Here is a 25,468-nt window from a genome sequence, read left to right on the forward strand (position 1 = left end):
TGAAGGCAAGGATTCGATTAGCCCTGCACAGTGTAGGAGAAATGGGTGATCTTACCAAGTCTATGCGAGGGTGGAGGAAAGCTGTGACGGAAGCAAGGGAGGCAGTAAGAGAAAGAACGAGGGAGAGGATGAAGGGATAGAGTGGGCAGAGGATTGGACAGTGAAAAAGATAAGCGTGAGGGGGGCTTGGACCACAGATAACAGTAAACAATAGGGAACAGATTGAATACAATATGGGATTAGAGGAGGGGACCCAGTGACTAAATAAATGAGCAACAGGGCGAGATGGATGGTAGAAGCAACAGGAGAATGAGAAAGCGCATTGATGAGTGTGTGCATGAATGAATAAATGGGAGCATAAGAGACTTAATGGAGGGAGGAAAAGAAAAATGAATGCGTTAAGACAGTGGTGACTGTATTATAAGAAAAAGCCAACCTGCTCGATTCTTTCAAATTCGCCTTGCGCTAAATAAATAGGAAACATACAATTTCTGCTTGCCGATTTATTCAAAATGCATAATTTCACGCATTAGCTCATTCAAATGATTATTTAGGATCTTGCTGGAGAGGGCATGTCTCTGTAGGGCTGTGGTCATGGTTTTCTTGTATGGGTCATTCTCTTTTCACATGAAGGGACCTCTTGTTGTTTTTGGCGTGAAAGCCCCTGAGAGGTCGTTGTCCTTGAGCCACTTGGCATCAATATATCATCTTTTAGTCTCTGCTTTCTGTGAGTCAACGTTGCCAATGAGTTCATGTTTATGCAATCTCAATGAGTCCTGATGAGGCACTGTAACCTTCTTGGTCCTTTGAAAGGTCCCTTCTAAAGTAATATTTAGGCAATCAGAAAAGGCTCAGTCTCTGTTGTCCAATTGATGACCCTCACTGCTGGTAGCATAGTCTTCTTGGGTTTCCTCCAGCACTGATGCTGTGGCAATGTCTCATTAGTCTTTCTTACGTAAAAGCTCGAACAAACCAAAAACCCTGCCCTTTCTGTCACTGTAATGCTGCCCACGAAAGCTGCCAAGCGTATGTCTATCCAGCGGAACATTTCGTTGAATTCCATAAAGAAAAGAAAATGTTTCTCCAGAACGAATTATGGAAATGAAAAACAAGCCCTCAAATGATATGATAGGTTATTTGTAACGCACTTAATACCCAGAGGTTCCTAAGCGTGGACCCAGGAATCGAACCTGTGTTGCTCCGCATCATCTTGCTTCCAAGGCGAGCACGTTGCCCCTGAGCTATCCTCCCGAGAAATATAAAACTCGCTTGAGTAGCTGTTATGACAGCTGATTCTCAATGTCCCCATTGGTGACTGCTTCTCTTCTCTCTGCCGAATTGCTCCTTTGGAGACTGTTTTTTACGGTGCAACTCTGTCTAGGACTGAACCGAAACAAATTCTGAAAAGGGCACTAATGTGTGGTCAAAAGAGGTCATCCTACACATATCTTTAGTGAACACCCACGCCCACTATTGTGATATACTGAGTCTTACACCACGTAACACCTTTACAGATAACTTTGATCTCCTGAAACACCCCACTTAAAATGGAGATTCCAGGGAGGTTGCAGGCCTTAGTTTACCCTTTATAGCTAGAAGCATCCAAAATGGAAAACAGAAAGGTGTGCGTCATTTCTAAAAAGGTTGTGAAGACATGACAAACCAGAAGACGACATTATATAAAAATAGCCTTCATGCACTCACCTGTCTGAATGAACAACGTCCCCAGTCTCTGGATCGATAACGTGGACAATTATCCCACGGTGACCCCAACCCTTCTGAAAGTAGTAACCACCTTCGCTCAGTCCACCGGCGTGCAGGGTTTTATTCAGAAAAGTCCATGACAGCTTTTTCTCTCCGTGAATCTCCAGCGTTCCTCCTCTTCCAACGCCAATGTACTTTTGGCCAAAGTAGTCATGGATTGCCCCAATGTCGCCATACCTAGTGGAAAGGAGAAGAGGAGAAAGATCAATCATCAAACTATCGGGCATCAATAATATTATCAATCTCTAGGACTGTATTGGGGAGAACGACGATGACACAAAACACTGATCTGCAGTGAGTGAGAGCAAGATGAATGCAAATCAACAGGTCTCCATTCATGATGAAGAAGAAAACACATCCCGGAGAGCAGAAGGGTTAGGACCACATAGCACATGGAATATGGAAGGGCGTGAGACCGGGATAACAGAACAAAAGAACTCATGTATCATGGGTAAATCCAGGTGCCACTAGAAAAGGATCAAATAGGAAAAGAGCAGCATGGAATACCCCGGCGGTCCATAACTGCCATCAAATTTACTGCTTATCAGTTCCATTTTAACATTAGGTTTATGAAAAACCCAAAGCTGTGTATAATTGTGGTGATAAGAGTCAATAGTTCATGCTATACTATTTTTGTTGACCTACAGTTCTCAAAGAAATACAATCTTCAGTAGCCTGTGACTTTGTAATGGCCGCACACATCACCAGTACCTATTCGTTACTGATGAAAACCATTAAACTTCCATAAAGGTTCTAGTCAAAAATTGTTAGCTCCTGTACCGACGGATTGCCCCACATGTACTTATTACCCTGCATATGAGGTGGAGGGGAACCTATAGCCGGAGATGCCTCGGAACAATAGCATAGACGGCGCAGTAGCTTGAAGCTCCACGACCTGACGGGTCCTTTCGGCTGATCCAACGGCAGCAGGTAGCATGTTACGGGATGACATTGGATCCGAGCGGATAGGATCCAAAGGAGGAAAGGAGACACAGAGCAATGCTGTCTCGCAGCAGTGTTACTTCTTGTAGCCATCACATCAGGAAGAGCTGGCTTTCTACTCTTGTAGGTATTTAGACTTTGTTTTGTTTTATTCCTTTAACGTCTTGCCTTCCTTCTGCTCCAGTACTGTCACAAAACAGACCTTTCTGGAATGTTCACAGAGCACGGGAAGAGTTCCACCAATTGATGTACCTTCTCCTGTATCATAGGTACAATAGCAAGTTTGGGGGAAAAGTAGAGGGTTGCGTTTGTTCTCCAACTTCCCGGGATAATTCCTCATTTTATATTTCCCTCTTTAGCTCCAGGTGAAGTGACCATCCAATCCGATGGGGCGCGCCACATATCGCTCTTGCGTTGGGTGGGGGGGGGACAGTTCCACAATTCTCTAAACTTAATTGTAGTTCAGATGGCTTGTGGTTTGTTGTGCATGGACGTTCTGGTTCCCAAGAGACTGGCTAGGCTGTCGAGGTTCTCATAATAATGCACATGTCCACATTGCCACACTGCCTCCATCTGATGGCGGTATGTTGACATGACCAGTGGTAAACCTATTTACCAAGATGAGTATTCATCTGGATGTAAGCAGACACTTGGAGCTCAGTACATTGCTCAGGGTGTCTTGCATCCTATCATGATTTTTCATTAGTGTCTAATTTCTGGAGAAGGCTTATTCCTGAGCTTTCGACCAGATTGGTATTAACCGCATATGATCCAGAAAGCAACCACCAAATGGAGAGAACTTCCCTTTCTTATATGCACCAGACAAGATGAAAGATGTTCATAGTTGGCCACACGTTCTTACATGGACAATCATTTCATACAATGATTGGTCAGAGTGGTTTCTATTGATACTGTTGGGTCACCTTAATATGTGCAGGATTATCCTTGTTATGCCCCAGCTCTAGCAAACCCTCCTGCTCAGGAATTAAAGTATTGCATTTAGGTGTATTGTCAGTGTCTTGTCAGTGTCTTCAGTGTCTTCAGTGTGCTGTCGTTAAACAGATATTTGAAGGAAGAGCAATATCTCGGAAATCCTTCTTATGGGATAAATGATAAAATATGCCTATCTACCAAAAATACTCTCACTTGAGGTTTTGAAGGGAATTGTTCCCATTTTAAGGGTCCTTTTGCTGTTTTCGGAACAGAGTAGTGCAGCGACCTTTAACCTAAATGTCCTGTCGACTGAAATAAGCATTGGAAAGTCAACCGATTTTGGCTGGCATATGACACGAGCAGCCTCATAAGGGCAATTGACTGCATGCTGGTCAGGAAGCCGAAAGGGGATCAATGAAACACATGGACCCAAGTGTAAGACTTCAAGATGGTTTATTTTGAACAACACAACAAAAAGGGCCTACACTTAGAACACAATAGCAGCATTGTTTCTCCTTGGACTCCACACAAACATATCAAAAGAAAAGTCTTGGGATTCAACAGTCCAAAATGTCAGGTGCCCTTCCTAGCACTCCTTGGGGTGTTTCAATCTCTTATATTTTGAGGTGTTTAAGTGTCCCATGCACTTCTTTCTCACATATCTGCAAACAAAGGTATTCTCTTCTTTTACCTACATGGTGTAGTCCAGTTCCAGTGGTCATTTGTTGTCACATCGAAGGCGGGACACTAGTATGAGTGAGGCGAGAGGTCACCAAACTTAAATCCATCGTCTCCTGCTTGTCCCTAGCACGTCGGCCGGTTTGGCAAGGGGATTTCCTAGCCGTGATGTGGGGAACCTCTTGCTGACACTCAAGCCCCTCTTCGGACTACTCTCTGCACACCTTCACAATGATCTCATTCATCAGGAATCCTCCTCAATGCCTCTAAGCACTGCAACCCTACAGACCCCCTTACTCCGAGCTCCTGTTGCCAACTCGTTGCTCTGGTACATGCTCGTGTCTCTTCCAACCCTTACCTGGGTGCCGAGTACATGGCGGCAACTGCCCCTGTTCCTCGAGCAACAGGGGCAGGAACATCACTTTGTCCCCACTAAGATCCTGAAAGTTTGGGGATCTGTGTAATTATTTCGAAAATGAAATTTCGAACCACAAAATACCGAATTGTTATTTTTGTTGTTTACCCATTTTACTGCATGTATATGGGGATACCGAAATTCAGTATTTTGGGTTTTGAAATGTTTTCATCCTTTATTTTTGTATGGTCCCAAGGATTGGAGGAGGAATTCCACGCAGGCTCCTCAGTGAAGAGAAACAGGTCATTTTGCAGCCATGGGCAGGACCTTTATCTTAGCTGCTGCCTCTGTAAAACCCAAAACAAAGAGGTGATGGCTGGAAGGTTTAGAATGAATCTTAACCACTGGCAGAGGTTAAGATTCATTCTAAACCTTCCAGCCATCATCTCTTAGTTTTTTGCTTTGTCACCCCGAGTGGGACGGGTATGCCCAGACGTGGGTCCCGTGCCTGCTGGGCCTAGAGACCCAAACTACTCCTCACTGATGAGGCCCAACAAGGGTGAAACATGTTTGGGGATGCTTGTGGTCTCGTGCAGAAGGGATGTGACCTAGCAGTTCGGGATGGACTTCCCCTTTTGGGGTGGGAACAAACCTGATTTGCATATGGTCTTTCCCCTTCTGTAATGGCTTGGCAGGCGAAGAACGATGGTCTGGAGGTTTGCTCAGAGCAATGTCAGAGGTTAAGATTCATTGTAAACCTTCCAGCCATCACCTCTTTGTTTTTTGCCTCTACAAAACCCACCAGGAAGGCCCTGCAAGTGTTCGAAAATTTCCCAACCACTCTTGCCGCTAGCCTCTGAGGCAAATCCATAATTATTCACACAAACTTTGTTTCCACAAATGCAATTCTGAGGAGCAGCTGTTCAATTTAATGGCTTCAAAAGGCCCCATGAACATTCTAAGGATGTGAATTGTGGTCTTGCCCATTTGGATTGCCCGCTCAATTGGAATTTTTTTAATGGAAGCTCTTGGGCTTTGGCCAGCGCCATGCAGCTCTTTATTTCTGGAGTGGCCGGCTTTTTTGTTCAGGCCTCTTCAAAAACCTGCCAAACAGTATTTAGAGTAGAATAAGCATCCATTTCGGACTATGTATTTTGCTTTTCGCATGTTGCAGTTAAAGCATGTTTTTTTCTGTCATTGTCTCTGTTACGATCATCGCAAGACATTCCATCCCGGTGTCCATTCGGACTTTGAGAACATTCAGACATGTAATTGCTCATTTTACTAAAACCGGTAAGATAGCTATAGCCGGTAAAATAGCTCAGTGGGTTGAGCGCACACTGTTTCGATGTGCGTGTGATCTGCAGGTTTGAATCTCGGCAATGCGAACTCAGCCTTTCATCCATCTGAGGTTGATACATTAGTAATTATAATTGTTCTTTTATAATGCGCTTAATGCCAGTGAGTGGTTTCTAAGGGGGGAATCGGATTCGAACCTGTGTTGTGCTGCATTGTCTTGATTACAAGAATAACACGTTGTTCCTGAGCTATCCTTCCTCCCCTTCCAACACAGGGTGGGTGATATTGCATGTATATTTGTTCTACATAAAGTGCTTAAGCCTAAGTGCTATATAATAACACATCATTATCATTTGGCCTTAGACATCTGATTGAATTCACAGTAATTTGGTAATATGGGCCTATACACACTGATATTAATGACACATATGGTGATCCATTCTTGTATGAAATGTATATGACATTACAATGATATCGTAACCATATATTTCGTAGTGTACTTAGGAACAATGCTATGTGATGCCACTTCCTGTCTTATCAAGGGGTGAAAAGTAATGTTCCATCGCTTCCTGTGATGTCACTTTGTGGTGGGGTCAAATGACATCAGTTCCCGGGATGTCATGAGAAGTCAAGGGTCGTTTGATGTCACTTCCGCTACCCCAGGCATTTTGGTCACATGACGTCCCTGCTGGCATGGTTGTTTGGGTAAATTCTATAAAGCAAATGTCAGTTTAGGTGCAGTTCAAACAGATTTGGTGATATCATCTGTGTCCATGAGGGCCATTCCTGATTTCCGAAAAGCGTTCAAGAGATTTGTAAGGCAATAACTAAAGCTAAAGCATCCGTCCCCCAGAACTGGATAGGGGATCCTTTAAGTCATTTATGTTGGACCCTGATTGGTCGTGGCCTCTTTTGTTTTATGATTTTTCCTAAGTAATTATTTATTTATTTAGTTTTGGCATTTATATGAGTGTACTTAGCCCAGAGGCGTCTAGGCGCTAGTGTATCCCCCCCTCCCCATGATGTAGGGGTCACATTTTGATATCATTGTATAATTTATTTTTATTTATTGGATCTTTGCAAAGCGCCTACACAACAAATGGTGTTTCAAGGTGCCACAAGACAAAAAAGGGGGGGGGGAAACGAGGGAGAAAACATAAGACATGATAGAGACACACCCTGCGCGACTAAAATAACTGGCCTGTTGAATGCATCCCAAAAATATTTTGCAAGCTACTGCTGAACTATCAGGAAGACTGAGCACTTTTTTTCTGAGTTAATCACTTAAGAATTTGCATTTTATAGAGAGAGGGAGGAAATTATGATCATTGCTCCACTCTTCCATTTGTTGCATTGACGTACATGGCAAGAGGATAGAACTTATTTTACTGTGTAATGGCTTTCCCGGTAGCATTTGATCATGTGGAGCGGGAGGTACTTTGCTAAGGTGCCCAGATTGTAAAAATAAATAGATGGAAAAGTGTAGGAGGTGGGCCGAGAGGGGCCAGGTGGGAGGGCGGCCGGCATAAATGCCAACATTCTGACGCACCTGGTAGGGAGATTTCATCAGAGAAATTGGAAGATATACATTTTCCTGTAGGAATGTATGGGGGCTAGAATTATCTTTGGGCGGGAGAATGTGAAAAAGAGCAATATTTTTCACCGAAAAATTAGGAGTCTCCTGCCTAAATCGGGACGGTTGGCATGTATGGCGGCCAGTGGTATTGAAACTCTGAGGTTTTAGCTGTGACTCCAAGCATAGTGAAGGAGTGCCCAAGCAGTCTCTGTGGCACCATTGGTTAGTGCGTATGGCTGTAAAAGGAAAGGTAGTGGTTTGAGCCAACCCAAGGATTGTGGTGATTGCCTTTAACTGAACTCTTATAACAGTCCGGCAAAACCAAGATGGCTGGTCATCGCATGGACAAAAGTAAAACATTTGGACACGCCGGACAAGGTGGTGGTACCAATTATTCGAATGCATGAAAATATGTAGGAGGGGTAAGACTAGGACATGTTGACTATTGGACTAAACACATTGTTAGCAGAAAAGGTATTTGGCCCCTCTATTCTTTTTTTATTACAGATGTACAGGCATGCATGGCAAGGTCACACTCACTTCCTCCTAGGGTGGGCAAGGTGTCCACAGCTGGATAGTATCTTGGTGTGGGATTTATTTCCATGGTGACCCCTTGGCTCTCCCGCGGCTTTCCTTGTCAACCATTTTAGTATGAGCACTGATAAAGACAAATTTGTTGATTTAAGGAAGCAAAAAGGAAAGCGCTTTGTTTGGAGATTCAATAAAAGTAATTTAGACATAGACCCAAAATACAAGTTTTTGGGGGTGTGGTTTACCTCGAAAATGAGTTTGGGGCCCCATAGTAAAGAAGTATGAATAGAGCAGCTCTGGTTGTGCATGCCATTGTTCGACTCCACAGGCAGCAAACACTAGTGTACAGGCGCGTTATAAATATGTCATATATCATACCATCAGAGCCTTCTATTCAACGAGTCATAAGAGCTTATGTTGCTCCTTATGTTGCTGCATGGGTGATGATTTTAGGGCAAATGTTGCTCTATTCGAAGGATGGGTCCGGAAGATGGTGTTGGGATTAGCACAGGTAACATTGAGCTGCATCATTGGGGCAGAGATTGGGCCAATATTACAAGCAAATGAGTTCTGTGCTGATACTTTGACTTTGGCTGGACATAGAAATACTGGGTATATTTAAAGGCCACCGTTTTTGTTTTCAGGAATCTATTTAATGTGATCTATCAAGTCAGGTTGTCCAACTCCAGTCCTTGAGGGCCGAAAACCTGACTGTTTTTAGGATATCCCCCATTAATATTCATGAGCAAAAATGTGCATACGTTTAGAATCATTATATGCAAATGTATCTCATGAATATTAATGAGGGGTATCCTGAAAATCTGAAATAGATCCAGTACATGAGGTCTGGAGTTGGACTATTGCATTGGCGTTCAGGTAGGAAGGAGATGGCATGTGAGGAGAACACACAGCTTGTGGGTGTTGTTTGGTTATTTACCCACCCACTGACTGGCCATGGACCTGCACATTTCTATGGTCATTCCCACCCACTGACTGTCCCTCCAAGCAGTAACATCAGACTTTGGCCTCCTAGAGTTATTTGTAAGCAGCCTCCTGAGAGTGTATGGCTTAATTGAAGCTGTAAATGGCTACTGGTGTTATACAAAAAAATACCTAACCAAGTGTGCCTCCAGCTACTTGATTTATATCTCTTCTGTGATCTGAAGTCCTGTTAAAAAAAAAAAAGAAAAAGCTACGACAAAGCCAACAGTTTTGGCTTGAGGTGTTGGATAAACATTTGCCAGGTACTGCCATCATATGGGCAGGTAATCAGTGTATTTTCCAGCTGTTGAGATCTTCTGGCCAGGAAGTACCATTATATGAGGGCCTAGTAAATGGCTATCCCATACCTATGCAAAAGCCCAAACTGTTGGCTTTGGCAATGCTTGTTTAGAGAAGGCTTTGGTAGAGTTTATCCCAGCGTTATCCTCCATTTGGACCTGACCGTTTCCGTCTGTAAATGCGAAGAAAGGGGGGCTTGGAGACTCTTAAGAGCATTGGTGAGCTGAGTGACATTAAGAAATGTGGTGATTATTATTTACTAGCAAACAAAAAGTACCCGTACTCCGGCACAGGTTCTGTAGACCGACATTATAACACTCTAATCAATTGCTGAAAATCAATGATCCTGTAGGTCGCCGTTCCGAGTCGCTTATCGCGTGATGTGCTTTGCATTCTGAAGTAAACTGCACTGAGAATGGGTGTGTGTGGCTGACTGACATACCCCGGAGCAGACACGTAGGGGAGGCGGGAGTTGCCGTGATGCATTATACTGGGACTTTCTGTGCACTCTCGTCACCTGTCGCCTCACCCTGGCACGGTGCAGTGCATTGCGGTGCAAATGTCTCGGAAAGGGTTCATCCTAAGGCCTTGAAACGTGGTTTTCAAGCCTTTGGATTTTGTTCCTTGCGCTGAGATGTTTAAAATGAGCTTTGTTCCGTCCTTCTATGACTACATGAATGTTTCGCCAATTTCAGGCAACCGTCTCAAGTGGGAAGGGGCTGAAATCCAGGAAAGGGGGTGGGGTGTCTAAATGTCATGTAGCCAGTAATGTCCGGAGGGTCCCAACAGGTAACTATGCCAAATTTAATGCAGATTCGTGGAACGGCGTGGAATTTTATAAGGAAAAAGCAAACAGATTTTCTGCTTTATATAGAGAGAGATTGTGTTTAGTATAATATGCTTTGGTAAAAGTAAGATAGATTCCGAACGCTAACGGAAGCAGCTTTTAAAAAATAGCAGTTACGTCGATTTTGGTATAGGAGATGCTGGAGTGTCTGAACGGCTACTTTTGTGCCTGTGGCTGCGCAGTAACACATTCTGCCTTTTCCGCCTGCTGTGTAAGAGTAGGCAATTGCTCTGGGGTTCGAGACTGGCTGCTGGGATTATGCTTATGCGACCCACTGAATTCCCTGTTTTAACAGAGCTGTGCTGGGCTGTTTTTCATATGCAATATGGAGGCGATATGTGTGAAAATGTAGATTGGATTGCTGACTGAAGGTATAACACTAAAATGCAAATTACGGGTTTTGTGCAGCATTGCATGTCCGTTGCCCTCCTCTGTAATTATGATGTAAATGTAAATGTACATACTGAAATGGCAGCTACCTACTCTGCTTTGCTTTGTAATCGTAATGCAACGTCTGTTCCTGCTGTAACCTCAATGTACTCTCAATAACTGCGCCTAGATTCCTTTGGGTTATGTGTGCTATATATATATGCATAAATAAATAAAAATAAATCAAATAATTGTGTAAGATTGTTTTATAATGTTATTTCCCCCTTTCTAATTTGCATATGCTATGTAAACGTGTTTCCTTGTTAACTTACTGTGGGAAGTTTATTTTATGTTTCGTATTGTCACTTATTATAATTAATATGGTATTTGTATATTGTGTAATTTGTATTGTGCCTTTATTTGTTTTTCTAAGAGGCTGAATATGCAAACACACGTATGTAATGCATAAATAAAAATAAATAAATAAATAAAATAATTGTGTAAGATTGTTATGTAATATACTGTTATTTCCCCCTTTCTAATTGGCATATGCTATGTAAAAGTGTTTCCTTGTTAACTTACTCTGGGACGTTTATTTTATGTTTCGTATTGTCACTTATTAATAGATATGTGTATATTGTATGATTTGTATTGTGTCTTTATTTGTTTTTCATAGAGGCTGAATATTCAAACAAAAGTAATAAATACATTGAAAAAATATGTATGCCACTGTGTGCTCCTGGGCATTGAGATTGGTTCATGTTGTAAGACCTTCTTTGTTTGTGAATGGTTCACATTGCATAGCCTTTGTTGACTGTAATTTCTAAACTGTGTGGGGCCTTCGTGTGAATAGATTGTGAAAACTAATCATGATTAAGACTGTGCCAAAGAGACACACCCTCGGGGCTATATTGACCCACAACAGCAGGTCACCCCATGTGTAGCATGTAGGCTCGCACTGGGGCGATGGGGCAATAGGCCAATTCTCGAACCAAAAATGCTAAATACTATTGTGGCCCGCTATTTTTGGTCAAAGTGGGTCACTTTTTTGCCCCACGTGGGCCAGTTTGATGAGTTACTTCACCATGCGACTAGTGGTTTTGACCAGTGTTTCTGAATATTCTTTAAAATGCACAATTTGCATCAAATTCTATCAAGAACCTCCCCTTGGGTACCACTCAAACAGTCTAAGGAATTAATTGCCATTTGCAACTGTGGGCCAATTTTTCATTGGAGCCTGAGACAATTGTATGCCCCAGTATGTTCACATACAACATAAGCCTGGCTTAGAGATCGGCTGCACCAGTGAGTAGCGTTAGCGTGTGTCCTTACCTTCCATACAGGCTGACGGTGAAGTGGCCCTGGTAAGGGCAGTCGTTGCTCCCAATGTGCAGCTCGCCGCCGTTCTCAATCAGAATGTGCCTCGTGCGTAGAACGATTGGATCTTCTGAGTCATCGATAACAAGCCTCCCTAAGACAGCACAAAAAGGAGATCCCAGCATGAAGTCATGGGCAAAATTCTAGGGGGAGTGGGGGGGCACACGGGTGTTTCTCCCCCCAACGGTTGTGGCACACCATTTTGTCCCACTCATTTGGCAGGGGCACCTTGCATTTAGATGTCATGCCCCCCCTCCAACATTTTCAGCAAAGTTACTCCACTGCGTGAACACACCAAACTGAGGATCCCTACAGCCTACACATTATAAGGGGCCAGTAAGCTGGCTGCCCAGATCAGGGCAGCAAAATTACGCAACCAGCGCCCAGTGTGCAAGTCCCTACTTAACAAGGGTATTTGTGCATTGTAGGATATTGGTCTCGGGAGGATAGCTCAGGGGCACCGCGCTCGTCTTGGAAATAAGACGACCCAGAGCAACACAGGTTTGATCCCCGGGTCTCTGGGTATTAAGTGCCTTATAAATAACCAACTACAATAGGTGATGGAAGCTATTCGGGAATAGCTCTTGCACATTCCGAAGTGCATTCTTGCACTTCGGGAATGTGCAAGAGCTTGGTGTGTGCCAGGCTCCGGCATAATAATGGTCTGGGGCAGTGGTGTGCAGGTGATAGTCGCTCTTGGTGCATGGTCCCTGGAGCAATACATCCAAAGGGTATCAGGTAATATTACCCCCACCAAAAATATTGCCGTATGTATGGTCGTCGGGAACGGCCATGTGCGATATTTTTAATGGGGATAATATCAGGGTTTTTTGGTCGCTGGGTTGCAGGGGTGCCCTTTGCTCCTTTTAAAATAATACAGGGGTTGCAGGGGTATCCAAAATATGGCAATATCTTTGTATGGCGATATTTTTGCAGGGATATTAACACATGGAACCATCCAAAGGTGACCTCCAGAAGGTCCACACTCAGGAGATATGTTGATCCCTTTCCAAGGTGGGAGGTGTAATGTCGCGCTGCTGCGTTCATGCTGGCCACGAGCGCCTCTTCACCTGTGCCCCATGCCTCACCTAGGAGTCCGGAACGGGCCCTGTGGCGGAGAGCCCTGTAGGACTACAACGGGAGCTCATCCTTTAGGGATGCGGGAATCGGTGGCCATTGACCCCCAGACCCCCTTATCGCCACCCAAATGTAAACACATGCATAAATGGGCAAGTTCTCGTGCTTGACTGTGCCTTTGCAAATATGCACCCACAGCTGAGCCATACATCTGTCACTCCATATGGAAAAAGTGCCCACCTCCGGATCTCACACAAGGGCTTTGGTTAATTCACTGTGTGCACATTTCCTCTTGCTCTAGAGCCAGTGGGAAGTTGAGGTAGTAAACATGCACATTTATTTGGGGGGATTGACTTCTAAGATTTCATGAACAAAAAGTACCATTGAAAGGATTCACCTCTAGAATGAATGGGGAACACCCCACCAGAAAGGCTGGGGCACATGTGACCCCTCTCTGCCCTTGGCAGCTGCAGGGCCTTTCTTCAGCCCACACCATGCAATACATGTGGCACCTGCCGTTCCTGCATCCACTTCCCTTGCATGGATCCCTTACCTCCATTGGTGATGTGGATGTCATGGACGGTGGCGGACGAGGCCAGGAGGAGCTGCCTGCCACGGTCGATGTGAACACGATGGTCTTGGTTGTGTCCAGGATGCCAGCGATGAAGGTCCGGATTCTGGTGGAGGCAGGCTGGAGACAGAAAGAGGGAGGGAGGGTGTTACTGGGTGAGGTATAGTTCTATCAATATTGGGTTTCCTTATCACTAAAGGGCCGAACAAATGATGCTCCCAAGAGTGGGGTTCAGTCCCTCCCGGTCTAATTCCATGCATGCAAGGCGAGGAAGACTTAACCATCCCCAAAGGGAAGACCTGTTTAAGCTTGTTCCCAGTCCTGGATTCACAATCATGACAGCATGCCGCGTGCAATGCGACTCTAAAACGGAGACTAATTGCGAGGTGCAGCAAAATATAGATTTATATAACAGCAGAGAAGCATTCAAGTGGACCCCAGGCCAATACAGAGCTCTTTTGGCACCCGTGTGGGTGCTCTTTAATGCTGGGAACAGGGTTGGTTAACACCAACGCTGACCCTGAGCTGAGTGCTCGAACTCAGTGTTTCCAGTCGGAATGTGTCTCACTGCTGCCATTAGTCTGAGTGATGCTCACCACTGACATTAGATTCGGCGCGCGCAGCTCCTGATATTAATCTATGCGTTCTCCACTGCTGGCCCCACCCCGAGGGATCACTGCCACGGACATTACATCTAGTGCTCTCCACTGTTCACACCACCCCGAGTGATCTCCAGCAGTGACACGAGCTCTAGTGCTCTCCATGGCTGACATCAGTCTATGCACTCTCCACTGCTGACACTACACTACCCTGTGTGAGATCCCTCACTGACAACATATCTACTGTCCCCAATGCTGACATCACCCTGAGTCATCTCCAGGAGTGACACTAGATCTCGTGCTCGCAATGGCTGACATGAGCTTATGTGCTTTCCACTGATGACACTACCCTACGGGATCTCCATCTCTGACACTAGATCTAGTGCTTTCCATTTCTGACAGTCCATGCACTCTCCACTGCTGACACTACCCTGAAGGACCTTCAGCATTGACACTAGATCTACTGCTCTCCACTGCTGACACCATTGTGAATGATCTCCAGGACCGACACTAGATCTAGTGCTCCCCATGGAAGACATCAGTCTAGGCGCTCTCCACTGCTGACCCCACCCTGAGGGATTTCTACGACTGACACTAGGTCTATCTCCACTGCTGACCCCGTCCTGAGAGATCCGGTACTTGAACTAGCTCTGCACTGCTGGCATCAGTCTATGCACTCTCCACTGCTGCCACCACCCCGAGTGATCTCCAGCACTGTCACTAGATCTACTGGTCTCCACTGCTGCCACCACCCCGAGTGATCTCCAGCACTGTCACTAGATCTACTGGTCTCCACTGCTGGCACCACAAAGAGTGATCTCCAGCACTGTCACTAGATCTACTGGTCTCCACTGCTGACACCACAAAGAGTGATCTCCAGCACTGTCACTAGATCTACTGGTCTCCATTGCTGACACCATCCCAAGTGATCTCCAGCACTGTCACTAGATCTACTGGTCTCCACTGCTGCCACCACCCCGAGTGATCTCCAGCACTGTCACTAGATCTACTGGTCTCCACTGCTGACACCACAAAGAGTGATCTCCAGCACTGTCACTAGATCTACTGGTCTCCACTGCTGACACCATCCCAAGTGATCTCCAGCACTGTCACTAGATCTACTGGTCTCCACTGCTGACACCACAGAGAGTGATCTCCAGCACTGTCACTAGATCTACTGGTCTCCACTGCTGACACCACAAAGAGTGATCTCCAGCACTGTCCCTAGATCTACTGGTCTCTACTGCTGACACCACCCCGAGTGATCTCCAGCACTGTCACTAGATCTACTGGTCTCCACTGCTGACACCACAAAGAGTGATCTACTGGTATCCACTGCTGACACCATCCCAAGTGATCTCCAGCACTGTCACTAGATCTACTGGTCTCCACTGCTGACACCACACAGAGTGATCTCCAGCACTGTCACTAGATCTACTGGTCTCCACTGCTGACACCACAAAGAGTGATCTCCAGCACTGTCCCTAGATCTACTGGTCTCTACTGCTGACACCACCCCGAGTGATCTCCAGCACTGTCACTAGATCTACTGGTCTCCACTGCTGACACCACAAAGAGTGATCTACTGGTATCCACTGCTGACACCATCCCAAGTGATCTCCAGCACTGTCACTAGATCTACTGGTCTCCACTGCTGACACCACCCCGAGTGATCTCCAGCACTGCCACTAGATCTACTGGTCTCCACTGCTGACACCACCCCGAGTGATCTCCAGCACTGTCACTAGATCTACTGGTCTCCACTGCTGACACCACACAGAGTGATCTCCAGCACTGTCACTAGATCTACTGGTCTCTACTGCTGACACCATCCCAAGTGATCTCCAGCACTGTCACTAGATCTACTGTTCTCCACTGCTGACACCACACAGAGTGATCTCCAGCACTGTCACTAGATCTACTGGTCTCTACTGCTGACACCATCCCAAGTGATCTCCAGCACTGTCACTAGATCTACTGTTCTCCACTGCTGACACCACTCTGAGTCATCCCACTGCTGCCATTAATGAGTGCTCCTTCTGTTGAGACTCATCTTAGTGGTCTAGTGTAAGTGGTCCACTGGCTGCCACTAGGTTGTCTGTACCCAAATGCTGAAACTAGATTGAGTGCTCCCCACTTCTGACAGCAAGTTGAATGCTGACACCAGACTCCATGACCCTCATTGACGTTCCCACACTGCAGGCAGCCGGAGCCGGCCCTAGGCATGGGAAGTCTGTGCTGTAGCCCAGGGCCCCATGCCAAGTGTTTCCCAAGTACAACAGATTGTATTGTAGAGGGACTGCTTTGCTTCCAGACTGGCGACTGATCCTTCTGCCTGCCCCAACAAGACTGCTCAGTCATCTTACGCCAACCTTTGACGCTCTCGAGACAAATACCTCTCCATCTGTGCCGTATAAATATTTTACTACTTATCACCCAATTTGTTATTCTAAAAGAACACACAACGCATGCTTGCTGTCCAAATCCGTGCCTTCTTTCTAGACAATCTTTTTGTTGCGTGCCACATTTTTCTCCCATTATGTGTGAAGCAAGTCTTTGTCAAACAATAAAAACAGGTTAACTTTTCCCACAAAACCTTTTGTTGTGAGTGAGTCTTTACGCGTTGAAAGTACATTTACTAAACTCACAGGCCATTTCTGTTGGCCTTGCACTGTGTTTCTTTCTGGTGTTTGCAGCCTTCTAGTCAAGCTGGCCTGGGCATGACACTACAATCATGTTCTATTTGCTGACCATATTTCCATAAGGGAGTACTTTCTTGTTTTATTTATTTTTTATTTAATGTATTTATAATGCATCAAAGTTTACAGGCATCAGGGTGCACACCGACACAGAGGACTTGCTTCAACAGGGCAACACAAAATATCGTCAGTAACTGACAGGAAGCGATTTTCTGATCGCAGTGCTGTGGCAAGGGTGTCCATGCTTGAGTTGCAAGAACAGGGAAGGGGGGCACCCTAGGCCCTTTGTTCTTTTAACTCTTGGGACCTCCAGTTGTCCTTTGGAGCTAGATCGAGGTAAGCTAGATGGGGCGTAGGGTTCATTTGCTTCTTAAGGAAGCCAGGCGCACATCCATAAAAACATCGATTGGCCAGAGAAAGGGTTTTAAATGTTATTCTATTTGGCACAGTGAGCCATTGAAGCTTTTTCCTGGCATCAGAGATGTCACAAACAATTCTAACTGCCTCATTCTGGAGAACTTGCAGCCTGTTCAGGGATTTCTTGGCCGTTCCAACTGAGAGGGCCTTACAATAATCAATGCGTGACATAATGATTGCCCTAAGGTCTCTCGATTCTTGAGTGACACGAAGGTTTGACGTATTTTAGCACCCATAGATGGTACTGTGCGTTGTTAATCACTCCATCAACTTGAGCCGCAGATCCAAGAGACGCCTGTAGGTAAATTCCAAGTGTTTTAACCTTCTCAACAACGTCTATGCGGATAACATCAATATTCAGGCTTTTGTACTCTGGACTGTTTCGCTCTGGCTTGAATGGAGCCCAAAATTAGCAACTCGGTTTTCGGGCTATTTAAGCAAATCCAATTTTTGGCCATCCAATTCCCAATTAGTGCATAGATATAGTCCAATCTGGCTGAGTCTGTACTATAGCACCCACTCAGCTCCAGCATAAGCTGAGTGTCGTCAGCGTAGTTTGTAAAGCGTGACTCCACAGTTGCTAAAAGATCGCAGAAAGGTCGGACATACAGATTGAACAATGTTGGCGACAAACAGGCTCCTTGTGGGATTCCACAATCAATGTGTTCCATTTCTGAGCTGGTATTGCCCCAGCACACACGACACTGTCTATTGCTCGGAAATGACTGGATCCAATTAATCGCTTCCGTTGAGCAATCCCCAATCAAGTCTAGAGTGTTCAAGAGACGCCCATAGACCAGCAGGTCGAAGGTGTCCGATAGGTCTAAAAGAATCAGCAGCCCGACCCACCTTTCTCCAGAGTGCCCAACATGTGGGTTTGCAAATCGAACTAAGCACTCGCAGTTCCATGTTTAGCTCTACAGCCCAATTGAAGGGGGTGAAAAATACCCTAACATTCCAGAAGTAATTGAGTTGATCATGATTTGTGTACTTTTGTAAGTCATCTTTATAAAGAAGAGTATTGTAGAAATTCCAATTTGGGTTGGGGGTGGGGGCAAAGGAGTCATGATGATTTGCCAGAGACGCAGGCAGAAACGTGGTTGGCTGGGGCTTGGAGAGAGGTTGTTTACCCTGGCACTGTGCTGATTTTGTCAACATTTCAAACCTGCAAAATTGCTTAGTGTCACTGTCTCAAGACGTCACAGTTAAATGGGCTCTGTATCTACCGCACTATAAGGCACTCCTGTGATAGAGGCACTTTGCCCTGGCTGCCCCAGGCCCAATCTATACCACAACCTCCTTGGAGATGCATTTCTTTTTATAAGCAAAATAATCTTCATATTTAGCTTCTGAATTAAAAGCATCGTGCTAGTTTGGACACTATGGACACATATATAAACCATAAAAATAAAAGCAGTCCTGAAACAGCTTCAAAACAACACTGCTTCACTTAGCAAAACAAAACCACTTTTTTGCACTGCCTTCCACAGTTAGATGTATTTTTTTTTTTTTAACCAAAGTTCCAAATACACCTGTTACAAACCACATTTCTAGCAACTACAGCTGGGAGGAAAAGTGTTCAAGTGCCTGATTTGAAGACAGCTCTCAAATCCTGGCTTCATCACATAACCGACGTGTGGCCCTGGACAAATCATTTCATCAACCTGCACATTATCTGACAAAATTAAAAGTCCCTAGAACTGATTCAGCTCACACTGTTCTCTACCCCAAAAAAGCCTCACTCGTGAAACTGCCTCATACGTAATAACATTGACCATTCGTGCAATGGACATCACATTGCTTATTTGTCTCTAGGTTTACATCTGGCAACCTCTGTCAATGTAACTTCCAATGATCCCAACGATTATTAGGGCTCATTCTGTGATGCTATTTTCTGTGATGTGACGTCACTGATGACACTACATATGCAAATTAGACATGCCCGCCTATCCCAGGGTGGAGCTTTTGCTACACGTTGAATCCTAGACTATTCATCCCTACATCTCTGTGAGACCAGAAGAGAGAAGACTTTCAGTCTTGGGACCCAGGCTTTGGAATAAATTACCAAATTCTATCCATGACAGCACGGGATGTTCTAGTTTCAGTGCCATGTTGAAGCTGCATCTGTTCAGGTGGCAAGTAGAGGTGTTGGATTTCACAAAGGCGATTTATATATTAATGTGCCAAGTGACTGACCGACAGAGGGAAAAATGAAGATGAATACAGAAGACCTCCTTCCTTTGCCCATTAGACACACACTGGCGTGTCAACCTGCCCCAGCCGTATCCACTTGGCACATTTGTTGCACCTTGCCCCCACCTATCCCATCCCTCGCCAGGTTCACACTTCCACTACTTTTATGGAACATTTCTACTACTGAATAAATATTTTAGATTCTTCACTCAAAGTGTTTCTCTTCCTCCACTGTTTGACATCAGTTTCAGTGTGTGTCTTCTGCAGTGTGTGTGTCGCAGAAAGAGTATATTGCATAGGTTGTCTCATGCATTGTGTCATTTCTTCAGAGTCTTTTTCTGGGGTTCGCTTGGGCTGTCAATGTCTACAATAGGGTATTTTTCCTGACAACTTCCCAAGGTATGGAACCTACACGCCGCATGTATGGCAATGGTAGAGGCAAATACGGGCTACTTGTGTGATGAATAAAGGAAGTTTAGAAAGAATAGGTAGAGTCTGAGCTCCAAGAAGGTGCCAAATTAGAGAATGGACAGGCATAAAATGTAAGCAGAGAGTGAAGAAATGAGAATTAATGATGCACAAACATGAAAGGATATGATGTAATAAGGTTGGGCCACTGTGATTGGCTCCCTTAAAGGGAGAATCGTGTGATCTTGATTTGCTGAAGACAATTTGTGAAGTTCTTAGGCAGCCCTTACTAAGAGGAAGGGTGGATCTGGGCTCCAGAAGGAACTTAACCAAATCAAGCAAAGAGAGTCTGGCTCAAGGACTGAACCACATCAGCACAATGCTCATGGTTTGGTCACAAGCCAGGAGCAAGTACTGGAAGTACTGGAAAAGGATATGTGAAAATGAGGGGCAAATGGGACTATAAATTATATGTGAGACTTTGGGACACAATAAAAGCAATAACGAATACTAAGACATCTCAATTTCAAAGAAAGTAAGAGCGTAATTAAGCTAACTTTATAGACGCATAACTAAGTGGGTGCCAGGACAGCCCCAAGTTGGCCTCAGGTAAGCTTCTGGTCCTGTTTTATGCAGATGATGCAGTTCTGATTGCGACCTCCTCGCAGGGTCTGAAGCAATCTCTCTCTGTTTTTCGGAGGAAATGTAAGGACCTTGGACTTACTGTGAATATGAATAAAACCAAGTCTCTGGTTTCTATACCTGAATCCAGGAAGCATACTTCGATTAAGCTGATGATAGAGGGTGACCTAATAGAAAGCCAAAAAACTCAGGCTGTCGAAGACAAAACCACCTACGCTAATGCAGCTAAAGTGCACAAAAAGGCCAGACTGACAGCAAGAAAGTGCTTTTAGGACCAGAGGATTGCAGGGGCAGCGTCCAGGTCTAGGGAGCTATTTAAAATACTCAAAGAACTGGAGTACCCCTGTCCTATTCCATCGCAGGTCATGAAGAACTCTAATTGGCACCTATGCATTCAAAACCCCATGATAGACAAACTGAAGAAAATTCAAAATTACATCTCTCTTAAATCTGAGCTGGGACAGGGAGCACGTCTGGCCTCCCCACATCTAGGCTCTAATGTGAACCATCCGAAATTTGATTTTAAGCTCATTAGCAAGCAATACCTGGATAATGTCTTGAGGCAACAAAAACCTAACCTACGAATTGTAAGGGAGATATCTTTCCTGCCCTTACTATCAAGGAGTGTGGTCGGCAAATTGCTCTGTTGATCACAAAATGTTTAAATGCCTCTTTCAGTAAAAGTGCTGTCCCCACGAATATCAAACGGGCTTGGATCTCCCCTCTGATTAAAAAAATTCATTTTGGATGCAAGTGTGCCAGGGAATTACCGGCCAATTACCAACATCCCTTATCTACTTAAGATATTAGATAAAGTAGCACAACAACAAATTGAAGAGTTTCTGTGTCAATATAACATTTTGGGACAAAAACAGTCCGGCTTCCGATGTGACCATAGTAGAGAGTGTACTCTTCTAGACCTTAAAATCTTTAACATCTTTAAAAAGGAGAGCACATCCCTGTTGGTGCTACTTGATTCGTCTGCAGCGTTTGATCTTGCGGCGGCAGGCTGGGTACCTTCATTTCTATCTGAGCGCAGGGCTACAATTTTCTTTCAGGAGTCTAATGCAGAGGAGTTTATCATCGTGTGTGGTGTGCCTCAGGGGTTTTGTGTGTCACCTACATTATCTAACATCTTTATGCTCTCATTATTCGATCAATTGGATTCTGCTGGCATAATTTACGCAAACTATGCTGATGACACGCAGCGCCTTCTGCCACTTTCGGGTAATTACGCTGCAGACTCCTCTTCTGTTAACCTTACCTACAGCTTGGTCCTATCTCGGATGTTGGCTAACAAGTTAGCACTTAATAATTCCAAGATGGAACTCATGGTTGTTGGTGCTACGCCCCAAATTCGGAAGCTAGGCCAAGACTACCATCAATTTGATATTGATGGCTGCTTAATTAATACGCAAGCCAAACTTAAAAGACTGGGAGTCATCTTGGATCAGAATCTAGCCATGAAAGCACAGGTGAATAGTTTGGTCGCTGGCTCCTCATACCACCTGAAGCTTCTTGCACAAGTATGACTGTTTTTGAATACCAGCTATTGTGCTATGGTTGCACGTGCCATCACTGGTACAAAATGGGATTACTGTGCCAGTCTCCTGCTAGGCATCACTAAGGGGGAATCTATCCCTGTTCCAGGTTATCCGGAATTAAGCGGGCCGCATAGTGGAGGTATTGTTCAGAACAGACCATGTGTCTATTGCACGTAGAGCCCTACATTGGCTCCCTGTGCGCAATCGTACACTATTTTGAGTACAATGTATCACCCATCGTTTTATCTATGGTCAAGGGCCTAAGTATTTGGCCAAATGTCTCACTAGTCTACCAGCCCGTACAACATTATGGTCCAACAATACATGTCTGTTGGTAACTCCACGCGTCAAACTTTCCTGTGTTTCGCGGGGGTCTTTTCCACATACAGCCCCTGTACTATCGAATGCCCTTCCACCGGTTTGTTGTCCTAAAAACATATTCTGCCCATGATCTGATGCATTCTATTCTTCTCTTGCTCGTTGATTGTTTTTGTTTGTCTTGTTAAGGGCCCCCATGCCTCCAAGCTCTTGTGTCGTGCTATAGGAATAAATTACATAAAACAGGTCAACAGTTTCAATTACCTTGGAGTAAAATTCCAGGAAAGCCCAGGATGGGTGGCCCAGGCCAACAGGGCTGCCACCACGTTGAAAGGGTTTAGCAGTGCAATTCTGTCTTTCTTTACCCGCCACGGGAGTGGTGCTATATCTACTGCACTGGAATTATACCAGAAGCGGGCTTTGTCAGCAGCACTTTATGGGTCAGAACTGTGGGAGTATGCGAAGGTTGAGAAGATGCTCGTTAGGGAAAATGTATGTATGACGAAGTTACTGACATTATCTGCAAGTGCACTGACAGCTTTAGTTCACATAGAATATGGTACTACTCCTCTAGGCGAAGAGACTACGTGCAGGCCAGCATCCCTCTGTGTAAGAGTGTGGTCCCAACCAGGTTTAGGGCATTGCAGGGAAGCACTGTTATGTATCATGTCACTTGAGTGAGGAAAAAGCTTTAAATGGATTGTCCATGTGAAAGATGTATTGACCAACTTGAATGTGAGCGAGTTCTGGGAAAATCCACAGAGCCCTTGTGCTTCAAGCTAGAGTAGGCTCAAGCAACTTTCTAAGCAGAGAGCACGGGATCCTCCCTTGCTTGATGCCTCTAAGCTAAAGTTGGGCTTTGAATACAAGGAACTTGTGCAGGAGGTTGTTTATAAAGGCGATTTGGACTTAATTACGCCAGCCTTTGAGAGATCGCTGCACATGTGGCTTAGGTTGGGTATTTTGCCCATGGCCGCTTTCATGTGTGCATGGGAGGGTTCTGATTCTGAAAAGTGACCAATGTGTAGAGCTGCTAAGGAGACAGTCTCGCGTTTCCTTTTTCTTTGTGTGTCGACCCTGCAGTTAAGACGCTTGTATTTGAGGCCTGTTTTGCTGGTGGCTGGTATTTATTCACTCAGCCCCGGTAAGGACAGAATGGCATTGATGTAAGACAGACACAGGTGACCACAGTTCAAGGGTGTTTATTGAACTTCCACAGGGGGGTGAAGAATGCCTATCTAAACCTAAATCTACAGACGAGAGCAGGCTACAACCATCAAATAATAATTATGCAGTCCTAGTGAAGTCTTGTCAAAATAAAAGGGCCTATACTAAAAAACTATTGCCAATCCTAACCGCTAATTTACAAAAAGTGTGGGGGAATGTTCATGCCAAAGAAAGAAGTGTTCACAAAATGATAAGTCAGGATGTTCAGGCCGTTGGCATGCCTTCCCCACGTTTTCAGCACAGGGCAAGAGGGGTTCATATGAGCCAAGCACACACTCTTGCTTCCTTGACACGAGGATACAGTTGCAATTCCAGCATCAGGGCCTTCCGTGCCCAAGTATCTTTCCTCATAAAAGTCTCTTGATTCAGAGGGCCTGATGTACAAAAATAAAATAGAAAGTTATTTTCTCTTATAATTATGCTATTTGGGTATCTCTCCCTGGATCCCCCTCAGCCGGGCTCAGATCCCTTTTCTATTACAGTGGACGCCCCTCTTCCAGGCTCAGATCCCTTTTCTATTATGGTGGATCCCCCCCTTCTGGGCTCAGATCCCTTTATTTTAAGGTTTCAAGAATATTCCTTCTAGGGTGACTCACGGTTCACTGTGAATCCCCCTCAGCTGGCCTAAGACCCCTTTTCCACTTTCAATTAGTCTCCCCAGCCAGGCTCGGACCAGTTGCAGTTCACTTTATACTTATCCAAGACTTTTGAATGTGCGCAGGGTTTAGCTTGACCCGTCACAGTGCCACTTCGATACAAAGTTCCTTTTTTACAATGCAGTCGCCATTCAGTTGGATACCTAACAGAGACCTTCGAATGAGCACCCATATGGCGCCGGAAACTCTGTGCACGGCGTCTTGTTTGGCTTTTCTAAAGTACATTCACTCCTTTAGTTTCCACTTGTTCGTGCCTCTTGTTACATGTGCTTCAAATAGTGTCCTTTGTGGATTTCTTCATATAATGTTGCCACTGGCAACCTTGTTTTAAACACAAGCTGATTTCGTATTAATTTCTCCGACTCACCTGCTGTGCTGCTTTTACTGGCACAGCTTTCTTGCAGGAGCCAAGGACAGTACCATGGCGGCAATCGCTCCTCCCGGCCTTGGTTATCGACACGGGAGCATCCCGGATAGCTTTGATGCACAGTGTAGGATTGTTCAGCTTCAGTTCCCAGTCTTAGGCTTCTCACTTTCCAAGGCTCATGAAAATAACGGTTTCTAGAGGTCAAGGGTACGTTCCTCCTTGCAACCCTCTCCGGACTCGCCGCCTTTCTTCTTGTGTTAAACTGCCATCTTGGAACTGCTGCTTCCTCATGTGCTTTTCCTCGGTCAGAGTGTGCTTTCGTGCTCGGCCTTTTATCTGTGTGGGGAAGTGTGATGGGAGTCAGGTGTGTGTAATGATCAGTAATTACCTGACCTTTGCAGCACCATGGTGTTGGGACATGTCAGGTATACGGCTCTGGTGTTAGTCCGTTGTCGCTCACGATGAACTGTCCTGGGGGTGGATTGAGCTTCTAAGTATTCTACCAGGTAGGATGGGAAAAGGTATTACAGGGAGCGGGATACCACTCTCACCTTTCAGTGTCTCACTTCCACTCCCCGAAGAACCCTCATCAAGGTGATACTGCCGCACTGGTCCAACCCCAGAAACTGGTTCCAATAGCAATGGCCGTGTCCTGGCCATCTGGATCACAGCTCCCCGGGTACTGGCGGGTGAAAGTCCTTCCGTTTTCTCACAGACCTGCACTGTTATTTCTAATTCAAAGTTCCCTTCCTTCAGTTATGTTTGTTGCTGCACAGAGCTCGGTTTCTTAGGAGGAGG

General features: G+C 45.1%; 1 protein-coding gene across 1 annotated transcript in view; it reads right to left on the minus strand.

Moving 5' to 3' along the window:
- Positions 1–25,468, minus strand: part of CEMIP (cell migration inducing hyaluronidase 1) — an 867,705-nt gene that overhangs the window by 353,156 nt on the left and 489,081 nt on the right. The window contains exons 3-5 of the mRNA XM_069624168.1: positions 13,583–13,720; positions 11,908–12,046; positions 1,705–1,941 (exon numbers count right to left, since the gene is read on the minus strand). Coding sequence (XP_069480269.1) covers positions 1,705–1,941; positions 11,908–12,046; positions 13,583–13,720 — 514 coding nt within the window. The remainder of the gene's footprint in view (positions 1–1,704; positions 1,942–11,907; positions 12,047–13,582; positions 13,721–25,468) is intronic.

Source organism: Ambystoma mexicanum, chromosome 11 (genome assembly GCF_040938575.1).
Source record: "Ambystoma mexicanum isolate Mex_15411 chromosome 11, UKY_AmexF1_1, whole genome shotgun sequence".
In the NCBI taxonomy this organism is placed as follows: Eukaryota; Metazoa; Chordata; class Amphibia; order Caudata; family Ambystomatidae; genus Ambystoma; species Ambystoma mexicanum.